At 37.7% G+C, this 27,560-nt stretch overlaps 1 protein-coding gene across 1 annotated transcript in view; it reads right to left on the minus strand.

Annotated features, from left to right (window-relative positions):
* Window positions 1-1,424: 1,424 nt before the first annotated feature.
* LOC140246318 (ubiquitin-conjugating enzyme E2 H-like) overlaps window positions 1,425-27,560 on the minus strand; it is a 46,219-nt gene continuing 20,083 nt past the window's right edge. Inside the window, exons 2-7 of the mRNA XM_072325790.1 lie at window positions 23,590-23,666; window positions 19,845-19,919; window positions 13,034-13,073; window positions 10,919-10,971; window positions 9,620-9,748; window positions 1,425-8,230 (exon numbers count right to left, since the gene is read on the minus strand). Coding sequence (XP_072181891.1) covers window positions 8,112-8,230; window positions 9,620-9,748; window positions 10,919-10,971; window positions 13,034-13,073; window positions 19,845-19,919; window positions 23,590-23,666 — 493 coding nt within the window. The 3' untranslated portion in view covers window positions 1,425-8,111. The remainder of the gene's footprint in view (window positions 8,231-9,619; window positions 9,749-10,918; window positions 10,972-13,033; window positions 13,074-19,844; window positions 19,920-23,589; window positions 23,667-27,560) is intronic.

Genomic DNA, 27,560 nt, shown 5'->3' on the forward strand with positions numbered 1-27,560 from the left:
CTCTGGACTAATTTCAATGCATTCTGTAACTTTATTATGTAAAGTTAATTCTCTATACGGGGATTTTTTGAATTTTTGTTTTTTTCGTTTGATCTTACAGTAGATGTATGTTACGAGTGTAATTTGTGGAAGGCTTCATAAATGGAAGAATGTAATGTCACTGATTCACAAGAGTTCTGATAAATCGATATACAGGTCAAAGTATCAGCTCTAGAGGGTAGGTTTATCTGCGTTAACTACTCGGTCTCCATCAGGTTATCTATATCCTATATAAGAAATACAAAATGAATACACAGGTATTGTTTAATGAACTTGCTGTGGGCAAAATAAAGTCTTGTAAGTATAATTATACAACTACAGTTGGCGCAAATGGTACATGAGCAGGGTGTTATATTTCCAGGCCGTCTCGTCTACACGAGACGAACCGACTTTGAGGGTGTTCACGACTAGCCGCGCAGTGATCAATAGAGGGCACTATACATCTTTCACAAACTGGCACGGTTGATCTTTTCATGACCACTTGTAAATATGAGACGACAGTGCAAAATCAAATTTCGCAGTCCAGCGAGTTTGACAAGTTATCAGATAATATGAGCTAGAGAGGGCGCACTTGATTTGTGTTTGTCGACAAAATTTATGTCCTTGTGAAGTGCACCACACCTGCAAAATACTGTATCAGTTTATTTATTGGGCAAAATCAAATTGTTATGTCCAGTGAGAGTGAAATGAGTATCAACTACTTGGGACATTTAGAATTTTGCCATATCCAGGAGCAGGGGAATTATTAACGAAAATTTTCACGTAAAAAAAAATAATGTTTCTAAATATTTTGCATTTACTTTTTTCGTATCAGGTAGGCCCTATCAGGCAAATATAATTCAAATTGATATAAGGTATGATCAGGAGACCCATACCAAAGCCAATTGATTTGTCAGGTAATAGTAGTCCTATTTCAATAGGGATGCTACCTGCCAAGTTTGGTGAAAGTCTGTCATGGGGTTTTCTGAGAATGTTAATACATCTATCTATCTATCTTTCAAATTGTACAAATTTTCAAGCAAAACCTGCACCTTAAGCAATGGATCTTTAACATGCTTTTATGTTATAACACGAGACGAACATCAAACTGATGCAAAATACTTCCATTTTCAAATTCAAAAAAGCATTACTTTGAAAACATTTCTGTTTGAAAATATATGTTTCATCTTTCTTGTAAACATATATTCCTAGTAAATTTTACACAATAAAAAAGATTGTTCATCATCACTACTTTATTCAGTCATCAACATCCTCCATCATTATAACCAATCTTTCACCCTCCTCACTACCAAAATTGCCACCACAAACACAACCACCATCTGCAGGACACAAGTAACCTTTAGAAGGACAAGCTTAGAAATAAAGACACAGTTGACGGCTGAGGGTTTGTTTTAAAATATGAAAGATGGATATTGACATGTTCTCTTGCCTTTCATCTTTTTTCCAGTTGCTTGACATTCACCCAACACTGCTAAAATCCTCACATCACTGTTTCATTTGTCCCATTCTTTTATATCCACTTTGTCTAATGTACAGGATCATTATGTACAGCCAGCCCAAACAAAACCTACTCACACATATGACAGACAGCGAAACAAAATCACCTTTCTTATACCACGTGTCGGCTTCTTCTGGTGTGTGAAACTTTAGTCTGCACTGGTTGTTTTCTCGATGCATGTCACGCATGGCCACATACATGAGTCTGAGGATTTTTGTTTGTTTGTTTTCTTTGGCAGCAGAATACCACACTCAAGTACAATGTATTTGATAATTCAATTTCAGTAACTCAAGATTCCCTCTCCACTAGCACTGTGATTAAAAGCACAAAGTTCTTGAAGATTCTTCTTTTTTTTTCGGCAAAGGTAAATGAAGTTTACAGCAATTAATGGTTGTGCTGTGCATAACAGTGACACTTGAAATATGTCAGAAGAAAGTGGATCATTGTTTCTAAGGTCAAAATTGGAAAGGGAGTTTCTGAATAATACAGATACCCTTGATTGACTAGATATCTTCTGGCTACTTTACAGCAAGTAACTGAAGTAATGCTTGTGGTCTTATTTCAATTTATGAATGTGAGGTCTTTCTTATCAGAGTCAGATACAATAGAGTGTACTGCAAATCATTAGTGCAGAATAATGTGACTGTAAGACATAAGAAACTTCTTAATTTGCCATCAGTCTCCACTGTAATATATGAAATGGACAAATCTATGTCTCAATTCAAAAATCTGTCACCTCAAATTCTCTTCTCCATAAACCTTAACCAGGGAGGTGTTAGAGAAGAAAGCAGAATCTCTCCTTCATACCCATGCCCCATGCCACAGAGAATTTATGTGCTCTAGTGTAGGTATTTCTACGTTGCTTTGACAAAAGAGAGCATTTCCGTTTAAAGGTCCAGTTTACCTTTGGGAGCAGTGATTTCAAAAATTTTCAAGATATCATATTTGATGCATATGTGTAGGTCTGTTGTATCATAAAACATCCTACCATATGAAATATTTGCAGTAAAACCTGAAATATAAGGAGATATCAGGGTTTTTCTCAATAAACCGTAACTGTATACGGTTTAGTCTGGAAAAATTTTTATTAAAACTATTGTTCACATTTTGTGTATTTAACAACACTTAACATCGATTATACGGATTCAAATTTTGACAGTGGTTGTTTCTATCCCTAACTCACATTTTAGAACTATTTTATAGCACTAATGCTTTCATCTGCAAATGGTAAATTATGCCTTTAAGTATGCATTATTCCTCAATCACAACAAAACTAGTGGGCAGCAGTTTGCCGTCCCTTTCAATATTTTTGGCAGCAATTATTTACTGTGCACAGAACAGCATGGGTGAGGAAAAAAATCAGTGAAAAATTATACTTCTTCAACTGTGACACAGAAATATGCATTAGTCAAATGCTTTATTCAAATATCAAACATCCAAGGGCTAAACCTGGTGGACAAAATCATACACAAATATTTGCAAAAATGGTTAAATATTATGCTTTTGTGAGATACTGTTATTCCCCTTTTCAGTTCTGTGGCATTAATAACAAGGCGATTTTAAGGAAAACTACTTGGATTTGTTCCACACAATATTACCATCAAGTTCTGAAAAGGATTTCAACATTTCCTCTGAAACATGGCTCAAAAATTGTCAGGAGTAAGAACCACTTCTTCAGTTGCCATATCAAGAACTCTCTATGAGAGCGACTTGGCGCATGGGACATCACAGCCAGTGGAATGCTAAGCATCCAAGTGTTAGCCTACAGAACCTCCACATAAATTTGAATGAATTTTGAAGAGATTCCACTCCTTCTAAAATGCCTCCCTGTCTCAATGCTATTTTATACAATGCTGCCTTCAACATAACGTTCTTTCCTTCATTGACCTATTGCTAGCCTCACTTCCAGGCTCTGAAAAGTTCCTACATGCTTTTTTTTTTCCCCCGACGAAATTCACAGGAGAGTTCCCCTTGTTGGTACTGAGGGACTAAACGTCTCAGAGGAGTGGGTCTCTAGAAAGACTCATGCTTTTTATACCTTTTATTGGAAATAGACAGAGAGCAGAAAGGAAGATACAGTTCAGAGTCTGGAAATTAGGCTAACACCGTGCCTCATCTGACATGACAAGGAAGGATTAGCCGACATGTCTAGGCTTGCTTCAATTCACTGCCAATATTCTTTTAGGTCTGCATCAGGCCTTCACTCAGCCATTTCCATAATCCAACGGGTACAAAGTTCAAGGGTTCACAACGAATGAATGACACAGTGAGGGTTTGGGATGGGCACAGGAAGCCAGCATAATTCATACCTGGACTGAATCACCTACCAAACATCCTGGAATAGAATGAAAAAAGACACTCTGTCACAAAATAGCACAGCACATGTTCATTATCTGTCCACCGTCTAGGTAAAAAATACAATAAGATCCACATAACTGATCTGTTTACAGATTATTTACAAATTCCAACTAAAAGATAATAGTGATAAAGGATGATGATGATGACAAAGATGCAAGAATATCACACAAAGACTGATTTCTACTTGACTGGCATGCTCTAGTGTCTGTCACACCCTCCTTCCGCCCACAGCCACCGGTCCTACACACGGAGGGGGTTCCCCCTCCCTACGTTGCACACCTTAGCTATCATATTTAAATAACTCTAGCAAAAATCGTGTATCTTAGTTTAAATATAATATGCATGTACAGAGAGGTAAACATGTACAGTAGATAAGCGGTGACAAACTAGGAGAAAAAAAATAGAAAGTTCTAGAAGAATAGAAAGAGATAGACAAGAGAAGAGTCAGGGTGGGACTTTCTTTCTTCTTCGTAATCATCTGGAAGAAACTCTACGACACACTTGTTTCATACACTTGCTATTAAATGTTCACAACTTCCCTATAACATAATTATAATCTCTAATTCAGATTGATTAGATTCAGATTTCGAGTGTAAGACAGTAATTGTCTCTGTTTTAATGCTGAATTTACCTCAAATGAAACATTGCTTTGAACCAAACTGGGGAAATGAAGGCAACACATGAGCAGAAATTTGAGCAAAATTGATGTCTTGGGAAAATTCTGACAATCAGTTCACATGGGGTTTAATGGAGATATCAAGACAGCCATCTTGGTTCTCTGACTACAATGCCATCTCATAGATACTTCATCACCTGACTGGCAGAAGGGCCTAACAGCTTGCTTGCTCAAAGAATCACAGACAATAATGTAACCATCATATGAAAGAGCTTTCAAAACCCTATTGAATTATGTCACAAACCAAAATTAGATTTTTTGGGTCAAAATTTATGCTAGGGCCCTTCTGCCAGGCAGGGGATGGTTTGAGGATGTTCTACTCACAGCAAGGGTCAAATATGGCCAAAGTGGAGGATTAACTGCCTCTATGCTGGAGGGTGTTTAGTCCCAATGTATACAATTCTTTGGCTGTGTATTGAGCCGAGGCATGAAGAAAGGGTATCCTCTGAGAAACAGAGAAATTACTGACATGTCCTGCTCATAACAAGGAAGTATGTAACACATCAGTCAAACAAGCAGTTTGAAGCCCCACAGATTGCCAGGTTACACAACTTACTGACAATAACAGTTTGGCAATTTTCCCAAGTTTCCTGTTTCAGCTCAAATTTTCACTCATTTGTCACATTTGTTTCCTTCCATTATCAGTGTATCAAGTTTTCCTTGGTGTAACCTCCTCCTAAAATTTTGAAATACATAAACATTCAATTTCAAATTACAGATATGACTGCATGCCACATGACTCACAAGAAATTGTCAGTCCAAATACTTAAATTCACATAAAATGTAGCAAAGAGAAAAAATACTTTCCTATTGCTGCAGACGGTATTCCTAATGCTAGTCTGTGGATACCAGACCCTCTTTGGTGTGTGCAAAGGAACAACATAAATAACATGTACCATCATGTATTGCTTTATGCAAATGACATGTGAATTTTTTCCATATTGTGCAATACTGAACAAAATTGGCAAGCTGTCTACAGCAATGAAATAGCTTGACACACCTATGACATCGCTGGAATCGCTGGCACTTTGGTAAATTCATTGAATTCATCCCCAGATCAAAGTGTAAATAAAAGACTCAATCATGCAGCCCGCCTCTGCAGAAAGAAAACAGCTATTTGTGCATGTGCAGCATTGCATAAAAATATATCTCGACTGGTTTCTTCTTTTGCCACACAACATGTTGTGTACTGATACAATGTATTGAAATGGTACAGTAATCATCAGCAGCAGGAATTATCATTAAAATCAATTTGATATTTGTAACATCTAGCCCACTGTCAGCACAGCGATATGCCATCTCTTCATATGTAAGTGAAAACAAAGTATGTTAAAATCAATACTGACCACACTCATGAAATTAATACAGCAATGAGAAATAAATAATGGGAAAACCTTCAAAAACCATTACTAAAAGATCAACTTACTATAAATCTTAAATATCAATAAAATAAACAATCAGAAATATTAGCTTGGTAAAAAGATTAATGTCCTTGACATAGTGCTCATAAAAATCCTCAGAAAAATTAGCTAAAGCCATCAGGAAGCTTTATTATGGAACAATCTGAGTCAGACTGAGGCAACTAAATTTCATACAGTGATATGACTGTTTCTACTATCATTTGAATACATAGATATGAGTAACATTACAGCTGTGTGACAGATAACTGTATATAAGCCATATGACAGGTATTTGTGCATGATTGACTTGAAACAACTTGCCTTTCATGGAATTTAACGTAAGTGCGAAACTATATATCTCTTGATCTCTGTATCATAATTGAGGCTGAAAAATCTGATCGCCACAACTCAAGCCAACATACTTTACCATGTGATGCTACTCGCATCTTGCCAGTAAGCCTCATGTGGCGTTGCCTCTTACCTGAAAACTATACCTTTGCATATCTGAATTTTAATTCCATGTAACATTGCTGCTACTCATGCAACCACTCAAAGTGGCAGCTATCATAACAGGGGAGTATTTCAAAATGGCTGACATCTTTGTTGAATGCTGCTGTGTGAGTGTATTATTAGTACCTCTTTTTTAGTCTTGGATAAACCATGCGGGACTTTCACATAGGTGGGTCTATAGCATACTCCCATCATGTGAAACATAAGGACACTTGGGCAAGGAAAGGTGCGCTGAACCCTGTGGTTCCCATGGCAACACTGACTTGATCTACCATGACAGCACAACTGGCACCTAACCTGAGTGAAGTTGGTAAAACAGGCGCAGAATTCATGAAAAAAAAATTTCTTGTGGTCACTAAAATTTGGTGGTTGTGGCCAGCAATTTCTTGGACATTGGGCATCCTTGGGTGGCTGCAATTTGAGTAGCAGCTGACCAGAATCAACCTTGTGATTACCAGTTGTCAGGATATGATGAAATATCTGGACAGTTCTACTATTACAACATGGTAACTCAACACTATCTGAGAGAAATAACTATTAATCTACCACATACAAAAATAATTGTATATATCACTATTGACTGTTGTTTCACTTCCATTGAATCCCTACACATTTCATTATTTGGCAAAGCTAAAGAATAATTTGTGTCAAATGTGTGAGGTATGAAATAAACATACATTACTGTAAAAAGGGCTATAATAAAGGATGTTGATGGGCCTATGTCTGCCTGAGCAGCATTGGACAGAAGTATCTGTGATACTGCATGGCAAAATGTGATGAGCTAACACACAAACACACATCAAATTTGTTGATTGATGTGTAGTCAGCTGAATATCACTACATAATGTGCTTGCACAGCTGCTAGGTAAGAAGTGTTTAATTTTGCAGGCAAAACTAAGATTTAGTAGCAACGGAAATGCCACAGCCCATCAGCTGTATTTCAGCTGTTACCCTGGCAGCTACAATCCTTGTATGTAACAATTGCTGTAAGCCGTTAAATAAAGTGAGGCCCTCGTAATGGCAAGAAGAGTTTTAATGACAACGGAGCACGGAATACCAAGTGTAGAGATTATTTGGAGCAGGAACTGACTGATGCTGTTGTACAGACATCTGTCATATCACGATGTGACGGGAGACGTAGCCGCTAGTTGTCACCGACAGCTCACACTCCACCTCGTAGCATCACCTGACGGATCTCCCTCCTGCCTGTTATCAACACTGCAGTAGCTGAAACGTGTCTATCACACCATACCAGAGGAATATAGATATCATGTTTGACATGTGTTGGCAACCAATACTGCAGAGGGGCTGTCCCTATTCTGGGCTATTTCTTAACCTGCTTTAAAGAGTGAGTGTGCCTCCAACACTGCTCGGTCAGTATTGTCCATATTAAGCTGACCACTGATTGACCTAACAAGCCCTAGAAGCCACCCTGACTAGGAAGATAAAGTGGTCTATAACAGTCACAGGAGATAGAGGGTTAAAAAGTGACTCTTGATTCACAATAGTGAGGATAGGGAGGAAGGAGAGAGAGATAGACAGACAGAGAGAGAAAGAAGGTAAATTACTATACAAAAGGGGGCAGGAAGGGGCTAAGATTGCGAGGGAAGAGGAAGGAGAAGAGCAGGGGCTATAGCTCCATGCCCTCTGTTTCATCTTCTGAATAGTCGCTCATGGAACTTTCACTGGATGACGACGGGTTCTCCTGCTCCTCCAGTACCTCCTCAGTTGCATATTTCTGTACATATTCTGTGAGGACAGACAAAACAGACACACACAAAAAAGGTCAAATCATACATCAATGCTGCCAAACATCAACGTACATCAATACATATATAATCCATCCATACATACATATACATACATACATACATACATACATACTTACATACAGACATACATACATACATACATACATTAACCAACTGAAGACTAGTCCCAAGTATATTCAGGCAGCAGTCTATGGGAAATGTGTGTTATAGCAAAATCAGCACGTCCTCAACGGGTTAAGATATTTGTATGGGGCCCTTTTCAAAGGATACAAAGCACTTTATACATTAAAAACAATACATCAGACAAAACAATTTTGCCAGTATTCTCTCCCTACAGTATACCAGTACTCCATTTTGAATGTATTTGAACCTATCATCCTTGATGCATTCACATTTAGTCATACAATTCATACTATTTTTCAGTATTAATCCATTCTGTAACACGTCGCAGTTGCCATGTCATCTTGGGGTTCAAGTAACGACCACGCCCCTTTGGACAGTCAATCTCTACCCTCTGATACTTTGAGAGAGCAGGATTTTTGAACATGGCTGTAACAAACCAGAACGCTTAGTAGTGCAGTGAAAAGTTATAGACTCATAAAATAATGGTCATTTAATTGTCAATGATGTCATGATTTAGATGGCCAATTATAAAAATTTTGGATGATAATGATAACAGTGGTGATGATAATGAAACTAATAGAGATGCTAAAAATATGATGCTGGTAGTAAGCAGAACTCATTCCTTCATCAAGAACTCTAATGATTGTTTGTTGATTTTTTCATTTGACTCCAATTGTGGCATTCACACTGATGCCAGTTAGCTGGATACTAATACCAAAATATGAATTGCAATCCATAGCTTACGATTTTTGTCAGTGTTGATGTAAAATCTAACTAATGCAATCAGCATTGCAATCCAAATCCAAAGAAATCTTGCGATTATTTCAGAATCATTGTGATTATTTGAGAAATAGCGAGATAATTTGCACTGCAGCGAGTGTCTGAACGCTGATGCAAAAAATCTTGAAATAGTTTATCCCATCATTCAAAACACACATCACAACAGAACATGAACATAAGGGCATGGGTTGTTATTTTGGTAGATTTTAGACATGCGCAGTTTGGTCGGACACTATCATGATCAGTAATTTGTGGGGATATTTTCATCTTTCTGAACTGATGGTGCAAAATATCTTGACACATGGATCGCGATCGAAATCCTGCTATTTTGTCTCTGGGAACAACCGTAATCATTTTGTCTGTATGAACGATCCTAATCATTTTGTCTGTATGAATGACCCCAATCAGTTTGTTAATCCGTAAGTGATAGGATGAGTACATATCAAAGTGTCTTCTTCCTCACCCCTGATTTTCTTCTGGTACTCCTCTGGTTTGTGCAAAGACATGGCAGCAGCATCTCCATTGAGTGGGTCTATTGGGTTTGGGTAGCTCAGAAGTTGTGGAAGGAACTGATCAAAGATATTTGATAAATCTACGGAAAGAGAAGAAAAAGAACAAACATACATCAGCAGATGATTTACCAAACTGCATTCACTTTGATAGACTGTCTTTTTGTGCTTTAGAAAATCTTGTTAAGTACAGCGTAACACTTATGTTGGCTTTTGAGGTTTGTTTTCCACAGACAACCTTCATAATGAACAAACAAAGTAAAGAACTGAAGTGGTTTAAGACAAAGCATTTATCGTATTCAATACATGTACCACATACCTGTGACATTCATTCAAACTGCCAACAATGCTACCATTCTTCTCCAGGATAGCCATGATAAATGATATTTTTTCATTGCCTTACACTAAACTTATTCATCTGAAGCACCTACCATTACACATGAAGATTTGTCACCTGAATTATTTAACACAACAGACAATATACAACTGTGTGTGGTTTCTACTGTAATTAGGGAAATAACATGTCACAAAACTACTGCAATTAAAACTGTCCAAAGATCTATGATACATTTCCATCTGTTTTCGTGGGTTTGTTTTTATTAGTTTTTGTTTGTTTGTTTGTTTGTTTTTTGCCTGGAGCTTTCCCAGATTAACAAGGAACAGAATGCACACAAGTACAAGCGGTCCAAGTTGAAAAATAACCAACCTTATGGCACCCCTGGCTTAAGAATACCTTGTTTGTTTAAACATTGTGGGTTTTTTTTTCCCACTACCATGAAGCTGCACTAAGCAGGTAGGTGTAACACAAACAGTTAAGGAACTACAAAAAGCAGACCACACAGACTTTCATTAATTATTCATTGGATAAATTGCAACTGTACCAGTCCACACTGGGTGTGGAATGGCTAGGACTTGGCACAGGTGGACTGACTGATTCTGTTTCCATATAAATTGGTTAATTGACAGTTTGAATAAATAACACATCCTGTATCTCCTGCCCTTCATATCATATTTGCTTACCCAGTCAAATGATGAAAGTTTCAAGAAAATTGATTGCAAAATAAGGATGTGAAATGCTCTCGCAAAAACAAATGCTTACATTGGGAATAATTTCAGGCGTACAAAAATGTAAGAAAAGAAAAAAATGAATGAATAGAAAAAGATATCTATCCTCCATTTTCCATGGTGGAGATAAGAAAGCAGGAATATAAGGATTTAATATGAGGTGGTTCACAACTCTAGGGGTGACTCACCATACAGTGGTGTCCAGGCTTGGTTGATAACATCTAAACAAACTGTCCCAGATCTGTATTGAAAAAGCATAGCAAACACTGTCATGGGTACAAACGCTTAATGAATTCCAACCATTGTAATGTTTCAAACGCAACAGAAAGATTGAGAAGATAGAAATACAGTAGTTGGAATGCAAGAGTATTGTTTTCTGCATGATAAAAATGAAAGGAAATTACTGACCATCAAAACACAACTTCAGGGCAGAACAAACACATTTGAAACAAATTTGAGACCAACAAAAAGCAAAATGTAACAGAAAAGTCGAGTGCTCTTAAGGATACATTCATACAACTGATAAAGATTACACTGTTATGACCCTTTGGCCTTGATACTCTTAACCCATTGAGGATGAGTCCCAAGTACACCCGGGCAGGCGTCTATGGGAAACGCGTGATATAGCAAAATCAGTCCGTCCTCAACGGGTTAGAACATTTGATATCTACTTAGAAAATTGGCGATAATAGCATACTATATAAGCCATCTCGGTAGCATAATCCTCTTTTTAATATTCAGTGTAACCACATCACAAAATCCTTTTAGAGCACAGAATATATTCCTTCTCATGTGTCCTTTTTGCAGCCCTGAAAATTAGATTCCTTTCATAAGCTGGTATATTGGGGGGTCCGAATAAATTCATTGAAAATCTAAAGTATTTATTCCTCCTCCATTTTAAAGAAGTTTCCAGTTTTATTGTTCTGAGGATAGGTCTGAATTGCAGATGAATTTATTCGGACCCCCCCCCCCCCCAAAAAAAAAAAAAAAAAAAATCCAACTGTTATTCTTGGTACAAAAGGGGAGCATATTTTCAAATGACATGGGCTTAGTTTTTTCTATTTCTTTTTTGAACTCTTGAGTTGTATTACTGTGAGATTTCATACAAGATGCTGTGAGACAGTATTCTTCAACCATGCAAAATTTGATGATATTTGCAAAAGGGGTATAAGATCTTTGATATTTGCCTTAAACAGCAAGCAAGCATGGTGACCGACTGGAACAGTGAGAAAGAGGGTGACCAGAGACTATAGTCCTGTATAAAAGGTCTCCTTAGAAGATGTACATTATGCCCAGTGAGACAAAAACGACTCATGTCTGGTGATTATGTTGTTGACAATTTGCTTTGTTAAAGGATGGAGAATGTCTTGCATCTGCATGCTCATGTCATGTTTGCTGAGTGCTGCGAGGATGGGGATGGATTTGGCTGACTGGGTAGGGGGTACACTGGGAGGTAATGGTGGTTTTTGTACAGCTACAGGAAGTAAGAGTATCTCTGAGCAGTGTGTATGTGTGTGTGTACGTGTGTCCGTTGTGGTATCTCAGACGGTACGTCTGAGTAGGAAGCAGTGTAGTGGTTTTGCCAATGACTTTACACTACCAGGTGAGAGTGTTTGTATCAGTTCTGTCTACAGTCTTGGCTCCTGAAGCAAAGTGCTTGTGACTTTCGCATTGTGGAAATCAATGCATTCTTTGCAATTCTGGCCTTTTGAAGATAACAATACACCCCAATGGCAGTAAGAAGGGGGAGCTGAGCACCTTTCTCTTTTTAGTGTGCTCATAATGCAAGGTCAGAATCTTGTCTACAGCTTTCCAAACACTGGATTCAGCCACGGTATTGCTTTTTCTGTGTATATGGCACACTGCAATCACTCAACCAACCCATTCTCACAGTCACACAGAGGATGGAAAGTGGATAAGCATTAAATTTATGGCAGAGAGGAGCCCCTATTGTTGTGTGTGCTGGACAACTGCAACATGTTTTAATACCCCTCTTGGCAAATCCCCCAACTGTAATAATTTTACCCAAATCACCATGGCAACCTCTATCATGCAGGAAAGCTTACAGAAGACAATATGAGGAGACATACTCAAGTGACCATGCATGAGATTGCCAGAGCAAGCTATATCAACAAAATACTACCCTAACTATACCGCATTGCATGTAACTCTACACAGGTACTTGTCACTGACTGATTCCCTTGGTAAAGATAAAAATCAGCATATTTCTCGGAAAGACTGAACGAAGTACAGCAATAATTGTGGTTTGGAGAGAAGATATCCTCACACGATAGGCTACTTACGCTTCATCTATATTTGGATGGTAGATTTTGTTCAAGAACCCTGCAAGATAAAAACAGAAAAGAACAACATATCATTTATAAAATGAATAGCAAAAAGCATAGGTAAAATACCATCACTACCTCTTATATTCCACATAAATATCTGAGGCAGTTTACTTGTGTATCATCACCTCTTCTCAAGGAAGAGACAGCCACATCAGAAGGAATACACAAGGAGTATGTGCTCCTTTAGCTGTAAAATACATGTAATTTTGGCATTAACGGTTCTAGGCTACCCATGCCATGGATTGAAAAAAAAAAAAATCAATATAAAACAACTATTATTTCATCTAATCCCATTCTCAAACAGTGCAGAATTCTGTAAGTGTCAACAGTCATAATATGGTCAGGCAGTTTTATACATTGGGAAAGTGCATAATCACCCCCTGGGGGCCATTGCAGGGTATCATGTACAGTCAAACCTGTCTACTGCAACCACCCAAGGGAGATGGAAAAGGCAGTCGTTATAGACAGGTGGCTGCTAAAGGAGGTTTGACTGAACTTAATTACATTATGATTTCAGATAATCATGCATTCAACTAATTCAAATGAGCTAACAATATAGGAAATGTGCTGAATCTCATCCATGCAATATGTTTGAATTGTTATCAGTCTCAAATTTGGAAAAGACTCAAGAAGTATAGAGTAGTACCATCTAATCATCAAGTTACCTGAAGTCAATCTCTCTCAAAAAAACAACAACAACAAACCAACAGCTTGGTTATTTAATCCATCTACACAGTTCGGATCATAATAACAAACCACATTCCAGTATCAACAATGCTGCTAAAACATCCCCTCCCCCCTCACACACACAAACACACACTACCAAATTATTAATCACCACTTTATGCCAACTGATGCAGATACTCAGTCAAGATGAATGACTCCGATGACTTGATTTGTATTCATTACATGATTGTCCAAATAATTACATAGGGAGCGAAAAAACACTCTCATTTCTTCATGAAGTACATGTACAGAATGTATATGCAGGATCAAAACACATCACCACTTATGCCAAGACAAGTGGTCACACCTGCCCCAAGCTACAGGAGACATCCTACACCAGATACCCCTAAGGATTAGCTGAAGGGCTGGCTGACAGTAAGGCAGTGAAGTGACAGAATGTGGGAAGGAAACGTACAGAGAGGTGAAGAACGCTGGATCCTGCCCCTTAGGGGTAGAGTAATTATGAATCATTCCTGATTGGTGACAAATCACTCATAAACAATGTGTAGGCTGAATGGAGTCAAGGGCACTGTGTGGGCACACACAGCCAACTCCTCAGGCAAAGCACTTGATTTAGCTTGGCACTGACTTTGTCTTACTGGGAGGAGACAATTTACCTACAGAGAAATGTCTTAAATTTTCATGAACTCACGTTGAAGAAAAATTGAGCTCATGACATTAACAATCATTGTATAAACAAGCAAGATTGCTGGTATTCATGGTATTATTATTAAAGGTCTTGTTTACCTTTGGGAACAGTGATTTAAAAAAATTTCAAGATATGACATTTAATGCATATGTGTAGGTCTGTTGTACCACAAAACATCCTATCATAAAAATTTTTCATGATAAAGCCTAAAACATATGGAGATATCTGTATTCTTCTCGATAAACTGTAACTGTAGATGGTTTAGTCTGGAAACATTTTCATTGTAACTATTTTTCAATTTTGTATATTCAACAATACTTAAAGATAATAAAAAGTTTTGGTACCTCAAAAGTTTCCCTGAATTTCCTTGTCTTAGTTTGTGTTTCAGGTTAAAGTACCTTTCATATAACTAACACTGTGAGACTTACTCGCCCCAAAGTGCTCTCATGTCTTAGTAATCATGCAATTAACTGCGACCAGCAGCCCCAAACGCATTGCGTAATGGGCCTTCACATTGTAGCATTCAGGATCATGACAGATTTAGTATTGCGGGTAAATATCAACTTAAAATCCAAAAATTTCTTCAATTTGAAGACTTACCAATTCAGTTGAAGTACACTATTGAAAACAGGCTTCGGGCAACGTTTGGTCGAGAGGACCTTGGGAGAGCTACATACACTGAATACTACAGCCAGTGCATGCGAACACATCACATGCGCACAAATTTCAAATCCATGAAGGGATAAGATGTTTGTGTGCGCATGCACTGGCCGTAGTATTCAGTGGATGTAGCTCGCCCAAGGTCCTCTCGACCGAGTCACATTCAGTCATCAATTCGAACAGAAAGGGACTATTGGCAGAACCAAACGTTGTCCGAAGCCTGTTTTCAATACTTCAACTTAATTGGTAAGTCTTCAAATTGAAGAAATTTTTGGATTTTAAGTTGACATTTACCCGCGATACTAAATCTGTCATGATCCTGAATGCTACAATGCGAAGCCCCATTACGCTATGCGTATGGGGCTGCTGGTCGCAGTTAGCTATGCGTATGGGGCTGCACGCTGCTGGTCGCAGTCAGTGGTTTCGTACAATACTACCTCGCCGCCGTACGGCGGCGGCTCTGATACGAAACCATTATTGCATGATTACTAAGACATGAGAGCACTTTGGGGCAAGTAAGTCTCACAGACAACGTACTTTAACCTGAAACACAAACTAAGACAAGGAAATTCAGGGAAACTTTTGAGGTACCAAAACTTTTTATTATCTTTAACATCAATTTTACCGATTCAAATTTTTACAGTTGTTGTTTCTATTCCTAACTCACATTTTAGAACTATTTTAAAGCACTAATACTGTTTTTTTCTCATATGCAAATGGTAAATTATGCCTTTAATTCTGCAACATTGCATCATACATCATACACACACAAACTCAAATTTGATGCCTCACTACCTTAACATATTGCACGGACTTCTATAAAGATTCAAGACCAAAACAAGAATTGTATGTATCCATGATACAGTAAATGCTTAAGAAACTGAAATATCAAGGCCATAAATGCATGTTAATGCATGGACAACATTAAATTGACCTAAATGGGAACAAAACATAATTGATTGATGGAAGAGGCAAGACAATCTAATCATCTGTAGTCTGTTTGGTGTGATCACTTCACTTAATTGATTGCATTGAGTGTCTACCATCTGTGTCCTCAGGGAATGTTACCCCCAAAAACCTCCAGCACACTTTGGTTGAACTAGCAGTTGATAAACAATGCACATGTCGTGATCCCCTTGGCAAAACCATGTTTTAGCAGGTATCACAGAGGTTGTAAGGCATCTCAGAGACATACAAAGCATCCCCAAAAATGGAAAAGAAATTTTGTTGAATTTTTCACAGCTGATAAAAGTTTGAGCTGCCATCTTATTTTAAATCTACTTCACTAACTAAATGTCATCTTTCCATTCCTTGTAGTAAGATACTAGCTGTAGACTCTCATTCACAATTCTAACAAAAATTATTTTTACAGTACAAATTACACTTTATGTGGGTTTGAATGGGGATTAGGGCCTACTAAATGACATGACCAATTCTTGAATTGATACACATTTGTAGCAATACTCTTAAACTTCAGCACTGGAACATATTACCTTAAATTCAGCCACCGAAGCTGTTTTTAATATTTACATTTTAACACTACCAGATGCAGTAGTACAATGCATGTATTTTTTCATCACTAATTGCCTCTTGCTTTGTTTTGTTTTGTTTTGTTTTTTCTTTAAATGACAAAATATATGAGATGGGAGCCCTCATCCTCCACTTCTCTATCATCATATACCACTGCGGGATGGTAATGTGTTTGTTTGTTTCATTTCCCATCTGAGAAGACGGCTGGATAGCCTATAGATATTCAGCTGCACTACAGTTGTAGCTGGTCTTCCATGGGGTCCAGCTGGATGTGAGGTGGGACCACTTCATTGAGTTACTCGCCTTGCTCTTTGTCATGAATGAATGAATCTTTTATGTGCATGAGTTGTGTCTCTCTAACATAATTCTTCAATTGTTGTTGTTGGTGTTTTTTTTTTCTAAAATGTTAACAACTAAAATGTATGCTTGGATTTAAAGCCACTCTTGATAAAAAAAAAAAAAAGAAATGTCTTCCTAGTGTTCTCATAGTCCTGTTTGCTGTTGCTAGTCTTACAGTGACACTCAAAAGTGCCTGGACTAAATGCAAATAAGCATTCAGAAGAAAACTTTGATGACAAAATCTCTGTAAAATACATATATATAACCATGACCAATCTGCAGAATCAAGTAAACAAGCCAAACACTTACACTGAGCTGAAGAACTATAAATGTAAATGAAGACTCGATCCTTTCAACCACTCATTCTTGCAGCTCATCATTCTGGAGGGTTAACATCTCCTTGTTCTCCCACAGATTAGGATTAGCAGAACTCTGACATGAAGCACTGTAAAACCAGTTCACCAAGCTGAATAGCTGTCCATGGGGTCATTGTACTCTGCTGTCTAACAGGCTTTGCAAAACAGTAATGGCTTACAATGTTTTTACCAAGTGTGTTCATTATTGACTGTAGTTTCGTTTCTTCAAAGATTTTATGTTTGTTTGGATGGCACAGCACTGGGAAAATCTCCATTTCTCTCTCTCTCTCTCTCTCTCTCTCTCTCTCTCTCTCTTTTTTTTTGGGGGGGGGGTCATAGCTAGGTGGACAAGATTACATAAGAAATCTGTCAAAATAAACCAATTTCCTCATTGCAATCACAGGGTGAAAACATAAGTGGGCACTAGCAGCTTGAATACATGATTTGTATATTGATAATCAATACAAAGCATGGTGGTCAAATAAAGCAATTAAAGGGGAAAAAGCACCAATTTTGCATTCATATTTCTGCCAGGAGACCTATTTTGGTAAAAACTGAACTGGCACTAAACTTTTAGGCTGAAAGTGAAACTCCCATTCCCTCAGACCCTACAACTGACTGCAAATATTTCATCACAAAATCAATCTGAATATTGTCAACTGAGAACCAGAAGGGCGCTATCGCAATTTTGAGGGGTATCAAATTATTGGTACATATCATGTTGTTGGGCTCCATCTCCCCTACATTATGTTATCTACAATATTTCAAATTATTTTCATTTTCAGTAAACCACAAGGGTGCTATCTAACCTGATATTTGAAACAATGCTTATTAATCTACCCACTTTAGATTAAATCAGCTTTTTCTTTCGTGAAAATTGATTGTTTCGTTTTTATTGTTGCTGAAATCTTACAATGCGATATCGCCCTTCTGGTTCACAGCTGGCAATATCGTGAAGTCTCTCTCTTCCTCCCCCACAACTTGCCCCAGTAAAAGTACAATTAAGTAACTCTGCCCCTCTGAGCTCACATAACAGAGATCAGAACCCAGACACTTTTAGGGAATTGCTTTTCGTTTCGTGGTAGCAAGATTTCTATGTCTTCAAAATTACAACTTGAAAAGCATACATTTTCCTGTGAATTCTATACATACATGTACATATGTAAGAAATGCATGAAGCCCCATGGGTGCTACATTGCAATTAGTGACCATTATAAAACGATGACTGAGAAAAATCTGAAAAACAATTTGACAATGCCCTTGTTGCAGTTAAGTAGGCCTTCTGGAACAAACCAGAATTAAATCTATCACCATTGATATAATATGACACATCAACATATCATAAGACCATGATGATAGATCCCATTTCATAAAGATATGAGTTTTGATGTGCAGGGCAGGGTCTTTCTATGGGCTGTCATATTCATTGTGGTTTGGGTTGGCACACTGCCACATATATACACGTAGTCATCCTTGTAATTGAATATTCTCATTCAAAACACTGTTTAACTTTCATGTTAATTACAGACCATGTCTTGACATGGCTTGAGTCATAAAGTGGATGAAAGATTACAAGAGTTTGTCATAATCTCTACTATTAAAAAATGAATTGCAAAACATGCACATTCCATAAGGGTGATACAATATTGTACATCTTGACAAAAAGATGAGACCAAGAAACGTAAAATGGAGCTACGGTATATGAAATCATCTTTTAATTGAATTCATTTTGGAATTAATTAGTACTGCAGAAGTATCAATTACAAAGGTCTTTGCTTTGAACCTGTGGATGCATAATAGAACACATACATATTGTACATGTACAAAGCTCTAATACATGCGCACAAGTGTGTGTGTGTGTGTGTGTTCTTAGTCCATACTACAATGTACACACAATCGTGTGACACAGTTTTCTTCCTCTACATATGTACCCCGTACAGTTTCTATGAAACAAACTTCCTTTTATATGGACACTTATCAGGTTGACATTGCATACTTCTGTTCAAGATAAGTATTCATGTGATTTCTCCTCTCACTGCCCTGCTTCAGGAGTGCAAGCAAGAGCTAATGTTCGGAAAGTAATATTGGTAAAAGCTGAATCTAATTGTAGATTACATGTAAGTACAAAAGGTATACAAAACAAAGCTATGTACATACGGCCTGGTAATAATTATGAACACTAGTAAATCTTCAAAATCAACAATCTTACAGAGTATATATTGATTCAATAAATTATAATTTCTACTAATCTCACACACTTGTAACTAAAATTGTATTGATATATTTTGTTTCCCTCTGTAAGTCCATAAAACAAAGAAAAAGATGCATACAGATTTCCATAACATCACTGTCCAATCAAACTAAGCAGTTGCTTGTGTAAGCATACAATGCTTTTTTTTTCTTCTAGCCATCTCTGTGCTAATGGATAAAAACATGCGTCTTTAGTGAGCCTTCCTTGATCATGTCCTGACAAACATATAAAATATGTATCACATATTATACTCACCAATAGAAGGTGACTTGTAGGGATATTTGTCTGGTATATCTACTCTGACTTTCCATACTCCTCCTTCGTACGGTGCTAGGCGGTTAAAAAAAAGTCAGAATAATACATGAGAACGGAAGGAAAAAATGATGTTATAGCATTACCTTGCAAAACATTACACAGTTTGTGCTCGTACTAAAATATGGAGACTTTTATCAAGCAATAAATCATGAAGAAATGTCAAACCAACAATAAGTAGATGGCATCATCTTTCAGCCTAGCAGTCGGAAATGACGGTAAGGGTGATAAAAGTGTACAATTTTAGACAGGTGCAAAGAACATTGAATATACACATGGGAGAAAAAAAATACTAATAATTTTTTTGAATACATATCTACTGCAGAAAACAAAAACTTACAGAATATAAATTTCTTTGTTCGAAAGGGCAACACGGATTGATAGCAAGGACAGAGTATAAGTGCAGGAGATAGAGACGAAGAAAATAGATTTCCCCGCCGACATAAAGCCTCCATAGATTTAGGGCAATGTTATGATAGGATGACAGAGTACTGTCCATGAATAATACAATGGCTGAAAAGAGAGAATATCATACGAGTACAATATATTGCACACGAGGATGGATGGAGATCTGGAGTAAATATGGCAAGACACAAGGTAATGATTATCATAATTGGATGATACCTGAAGACAGCAGGGCAAACTGACATGGTCTTCATCAACCTTCAACAAACTGTGTACTCTCAGAAAGAGATTCAATACATGTACCTTCATGTATTTCAGTCCTACCTTCCCAGTATGGATAGCCGTACTGAAAAACATCAATATTCTGGCCCAGTTCCCGTGCCATAACAGGCATGATGATATTTCAGTGGGAGCAATAAACTACCACTGATTTCAAATGGATTGACCAATTGAAATCTCCTGGGTCATTTCAAGAGCTAGCAGGAGGCATTGTGTGTCAGCTGATTGTGTTTGTGGACTGAACAGATTCAAAAGATGTATAGCTGCCATCAACCATGTATGCAGCTCAAATTTGACAGTTTAAAGCATTTCACATGTATACATGCATCACTGACACAAGCAATAAGTGTAGTTATTGAGTAGCAGTGAGATTTGCCAAGCCCAAATTGGCATCATGTAGAAGTAATAAACCACTGACAAGCATTTTACCTCTTTTTTTTTTTCAAAAACAAACATGGTACATTGGAACAGCTTTTATCACTTAATACACTTGTAACAATCCTGAACAGCTAATATGTGATATACACAGGGAGCTAGAAAGAGATCTAGATTACATGTATGAAATAAACAAATCAATCAACTAATCAATTAATTTGATAAATTAAAAATGCAAGCCACAGACAGACAAATACAGATCACAGGGCTGACAGAAGACCGTTCATAAAGATGAATGCGCTAATTAAATATCCATTGGGTCATACTGTGTTAAAGGGACTGTACAGTACTGGTTGAGGTGAGGATTCAGGTTTATATAAACATTCCTAAGTGAGAAAATGAGAACCCTTGAATATGAAATATGAAAAAGCATGTAATTTTAAGAAGAATTCAACGTTTATTTGATGAAAATAGGTTTTCAAATGGCTGAGATATCCAAAAAGGTGATAATAAAAGGCGACAGGCCATGCCTTTTATTAGGATCTCTTTGTTTCACCTTGTTTTTGGATATCTCAGCCATTTCAAAACCGATTTTCATCAAATAAACTTTTGATTCCCCTTAGAATTGCATGCTCTTTGACATCTCATAGAGTGGTTTCTGAATATCTTGCAAAATGTTAAAAGCTACGTAAATCTTCACCTCAACCAGAACTGTCAGTCCCTTTAAAGGGCTTAGTCAGAAGTGGGATTTTCTGCATAAATGCTCTTTGTGACAGAGAAGCAGAGTATAAAAGGAACATTTTGAATAAATCAATAGACTGTGAGATAAAAGAGTAAAGAGTACAATTTGAAGTATTATTGCAGAATTGCAGGAGGCAGGATCTACATTCTATTCAGGAACTCAGCATGATGAATCATATACTACAGCTGTACCTATCACAATGACTCAATACCATGGCATCATAGGAAGATTGCAGACCATGTCCTTCTAGACCTCTAATGTCTATGTTTTCTAGATCTCTACAGTCTAATAGGGAGATGTGTGACGAGACTGAATTCTTCTTTCAGGAGTGCAGAATGGGGGCATGACAAGATAAATGTCAGACACTTAACCTGCTAAACACAGAGTATTGGTTATCAGTCTTGGATGTGAAGTCATTACATCCTTTTTTTTCTATTCCCTTTCTTATTTCAGAGAAATAATGACACCAGCATTCATGCAATCATGTCAATCATGTGCATGCTGCAAACACAGCATAATCATTAATAGAATATTTTTCCTCTCTATGCATAAAATATTAACAAATGATACAGGAGGAGCCTACTGATGTGCAATGAATGAGTATTGGACTATAAAGTGCATGTGATGCTTTAATATCGACGAAATAAGATCACTGAAACCCATGCACTGCAACGGAACATATTATTTCACTGGGCCAATCACGAGTGTGCTAGCAATAAGTTGTCGCCTATAATCAGGTCAGTGCAAATGAACCCTGACATGGCCTACTTCTATAGAGAGAAATTATTTTTCTCCCCCACCAGGCAATCTTTTCCAAGCTCCTAGCTCTTCCTAATACTCTTCCCTGCATCAGAAAAACGCCAGGCAACCTCTAGATGTCTTCAGACGAGTTCATCTACCTCAGTTAAGTGCGTGTAAAAGCCATAAATGTCTGATCAAGCATCCACCACATAATTGACACAGTCAGTGAGGGGAGAATCAGCATTAATGCTCCCTTGATAAATGATCACCGTCTTCCCCAATTATGCTCTAATACGAGAAGTTATTCACACTTTTTCATTTCCAACTGTTAGAAATCTCATTGTGTGGTTGTATAAGAACATAATCCCACATTATCATCTTGGTGCAGTTAACATGTAGACAGCACCAGCCACCAAGAACTGTTCTCACATACTACATGTACATGTACATGGCATGTAAGAGGCACAAAGTTATTTTGCCTTCAAATCCATCCCATTGTTTTTAAGATATTTTAGAATACCAGGTACTGAAAGTCATATTCACAGTCAAAGGAAAGCCGCAATTCTTGTCATTTTCATGAATTTGCATAATACCAATCAATACATACGGTATATACAAAATTATGAAAAGTCATGATTTATGTACCTTAAACACAAGTATACCTGCAGAATGATATTATCAAACTCTGCAAAACATAAGGAAAGGGCAGTCTGCACTGCAGAAAGTTGCATAAATTATGCAAACTGATGAATAGAGTGCAATTCAGTGAAACTGCATGTAAATCTAGAACAGTAAATGTGGTTAAACTGAAGAAAAGACGATATCCATTAAAAAAAGAAAGATAAATACATTTTCATTCATGTTTTTTTTTCTTTTGGCAATGAGTGTAGTCACACTTCAAGAGTGCAACAGATGACCAATGACAAATACATCCAAAGGTAGATGTTGTACGCAGCGGGCTAATTCTCTTAAATCATCATCTTTAATAATATGCCTGAAATATAAAACCATGCATATTAAGCATTGAGTGAGTAATCACATAACAATGTAGAAAAGCACTGATAAATTTGTGCAAGTCTGCATCTCTATTATCATTATTATGATTTTAAACTAAATGAGAAAAATATGAAATCACACAATACTTACTTCCTTTGGGTCCGTAGAATTTGACTAGGAATTCATTCAGCCCACCTAACATTGTCACTTCACGTTTGGTTTCAATCCTGTTGTTGCAATCAAAGTCAAGGAATGGCTGTACAAATGTGGTGCAATACTGAGTGAATCGCTTCAACAGCACAACTTTAAGATCACAGTACTGTATAAGTGGAAATTTTCGCAGTGTCGAAATTTTCGCACATTTCGTGCAACCAGAACCTAGCGCTAAAATAAAGCATGTGAATATTTTTGCTTGCCATGTGTTCCAGTAGTTGATGTCTTGATTCCGCAGAATTAACCGGCTGCACGAAAAATTAGTCGTGCGAAAATATCCACTTTTACAGTATCACTCGATACTGAGATTATGAGATTAGCAAATATTTACTAGAAAGTGCCAATTTGCAATAAACCATTTTATACACTGTTTTCCAATTTAGGGAAAATATGTATTATAGTGGGGCTGATATGTGAAAAAGATGCTCACATCCGGCGGAAAGTATGAAATTTTGCACATAGGGGTATTTTGGGGCGCTGATTTCAAAAATTGTCGGATCCAAGAGATCTGGCCACGGGGTCGGCCGCCATTTTGAATTCTAATATGGCCGCCGTCAAAGATCCCTATCTTCAGTTCTGAATGACATTTAAACCATTGAAATTTGATACATAAAGCATGGTGATAGGATGACTTCAATAACAGACTCATTTGATATGTCTGACAAGCTGCACAGCAGCCAATTTGAATTTTCCTGTAGTTGCCATGTTGGAGTGTTGAAAATCTCTATCTCGGGTTTGTAAATTAGGCTACCTGATTGAGTGCGCGCTGCTGTATTTACATTGTGACATCAGTGAAAGGTGCATTGTGCTTCATTTTTGCTGCACTTTTTGGCATGCCCGTGAATGTTAGCAGTGATGTTTGTCTTCGCAGTCATATTGGAATTCAAAATAGCGAGCATTGCGTTTGTCAGACACATCACATTAGTCAATTTTTAAACTCAGTATGTTAATATACTTGTTTGCACCTAATTTCACCGCCACTCACCACTTAGAACTCGAGATAGGGATTTTGAACATTTCGTCGAGGGGGCCATATTGGAATTCAAAATGGCGGCTATTCGATGTTTGTCAGACATTTCAAATGAATCTATCATCAAATTCAATATGTCAAAACGCTCTTGCGTACCAAGTTTTGGTACCACAGGTCATTCAGAACTGAAGATAGGGATCTTTAAATTTGTTTTGTGATGGCGGCCATATTAGAATTCAAAATGGCGGACGACCCCGTGGTCAGATCTCTTGGATCCGGCAATTTTTGAAATCAGCGCCCGAAAATACCCCTGTATGCAAAATTTCATACTTTCCACCGGATGTGAGCATCTCGACCAATTTTTGCTACATATCTGCCCTACTATTACAAGAGTATAGATGAACATAACATAATAAACATGCCCACAGCAGAAGTTTCTGAAATACACAAATGAATACAAGACAATATTACAATGTAGTTACTGGCAAAATGAACAGAATAGTACAATTTACACTGAACATGTACAGCTGTTAACGTGTGGTTGCATTGTGAAATGTTTTTACCTCCATCAAGGGAGGAGGTTATGTTTTCAATACCGTTTATTTGTTTGTCCGTGTGCAAAATAGCTCAGAAGGATTTGAACGAAAATTTCAGGAAAGGTTGAGAATGACACAAGGAACAGATGTTTAATTTTGGTAGTGATCTGGAAAATTTTATGGATTTTATAACGGATTTTCTATATTTTGGCAGGTAGGGTCAATGAACTTGGGAGTTCAAGCTGCGCATTTTTGAGGTTTTCATATGCGCACTAAGGTTCGTGCTCTAGTTTTTGCGAGGGCGAGGCGCGCCACGCAGCTGGAAGTTGATGACGTATCAAAAGGCTTCTGTATTGGGAAATCGGGCGACTTTCAGCATGCATACGTACATGTAAGGGTGGAAACACAGAACAATATAATGATCTCTATGGAAGAACAAGATCATTGGTAGAAATGAACTGCTTGGCGGAGGTCTGTGCTCTCAGAGTGCTTCTCTAGTTTGCAAATGGGAACACATGGTTACCAGAAATCATGACAAAGAACTCACAAAAAAATCATGCTCTTCATTCAAATAATGGTGGAATACATGACATACATGTAAACACAACTGGCTATTTGACATTACCTCCCCTGTTACTTGATGTTTGAATCAAATACAATGTACTGCAAAAATATCTCCCATTCGAAAACAAACAAGATGTCAGTTGCTTTACCTTGTGACTCTCACACAGAGGGAAAGTGTACTATGTTTGCATGATGTCGCCTGCTTTCATTCAATACCACTATTTCACACAACTATGCTGTTTCAGATTTCCTGGCTTTATAGCACCTAGAACATTTTTAAGGTGCAATATCATCCAAGTCAGTCGATCTATAATTTAACCGTTACCAGAAGCAATGAAAAAAAAATGCTGTTCTTTAATCATTAATAAAATTCCAACAAGGACATTTTACTCTTTCATTATCTGCCATTTCTTACTCCCCCAATTCATTGCACCAGACTTAACATGTGACCTCTTCCATCGGCTTGTCACAGGTAGAGCTCTTTATCTTCCTTCAGAGCTGAAACCTTGTTACAAACGTCAACATCATTTCTGCTCCCCGAGCGCTAGTACTTTTTCAACTCTATGCCACCAATTTATTCAATTATCTCCCTGTCTAGTTTTATTGAGGCTCGTACACTCCACATTCATTCTGAGAAGCAATAAATAAGATGATACAGACTCCCCATAGCATGGAGGAACTGTCTACCTGCTAACATGTTTGAGGCAAAGCATACATGTCTTGTTGCGGTTAGTGGAATTTAGTGAAGCAGCGGTGCAGTAGGCGGGCAGAATCAGCTGAGACAGACTCACCACATGACTAATATGAACATCACATTGCTACAGCCAGCAATAAATATTTGACGAAATCACTTGTGACTTGTTTGTCAAGTTTGTACGCTGTGGGCATGTACGACCCTATCACCTCATTAGACCTTTAAATCCACTTCCACTCCTACCTCAATTCCTGCTTCACCACAAAAAGTGCTCAACCTATCTGAGGTTAGGTTTAGACCGACAACAAAAACATGACACAGAGGTAGGAGATGAATAGGAGAATACTAATCAGAATATGATTTGAAATAGAATGGCAGAGCCTTCTCACACTAAAAATACTTTACTATATCTATGTCATTATAGGGCGTATATTATTTCTTTCTTTCTTTTTTCAATTTGCTGTGCACATCACAGGTAGGGCAGCCTGCTGTGCTTGTGACTGAGATTTTCAAATTGCATGACATGAAAACTTGTAGGCAAAAATGGCACACATCCTCTCATTCACAAAAATGCCTGTATGCATATAAATGCGATATTATGACTGTTCCTTATCTTACAGCCATCTCAGATACATTGTAAACAAAACCTGAACTTAACTGCTACCCACAATAAATGGAGATCTACTTTAGCCTACAGTATTCTAGACAGAAAAGTGGGGTTTAGTGTATTTTCAATCTCTTTCAAGTTGGCAAAAAGACAACCACTGAACTCCAAACGAAACACCAACCGTGTTTTTTCAGCCTCCCTGTGGAACAGGTTCATGGCTGCATGCATTTTGGCTTTCACACAAAAGCAATCAAGTCTGTTTACAAAGCCCAGGGAGGAAGAAGAGATTAGAAAGAGGGAAGGGCTACCAACCATTGAGGGGAAAGGTACTACCTGTGAACCCTGGCAATCCCATTACTGAATCAGCTTTATTGATTGCTGCTGTTTTTCTGGAGGCCAGATCATCTCCCAGTGTGGAATATCAGATATTCCTTCTCCTTACAGTGTACAAGTCTGACTCTCACTCTCAGTCCCACACCAACAAATACACGGGGGCACTGCCAAACTGCAGTGCACAAATTCTGACCCCCTAACCCA

Source organism: Diadema setosum, chromosome 2, assembly GCF_964275005.1.
Source record: "Diadema setosum chromosome 2, eeDiaSeto1, whole genome shotgun sequence".
Classification (NCBI taxonomy): domain Eukaryota; kingdom Metazoa; phylum Echinodermata; class Echinoidea; order Diadematoida; family Diadematidae; genus Diadema; species Diadema setosum.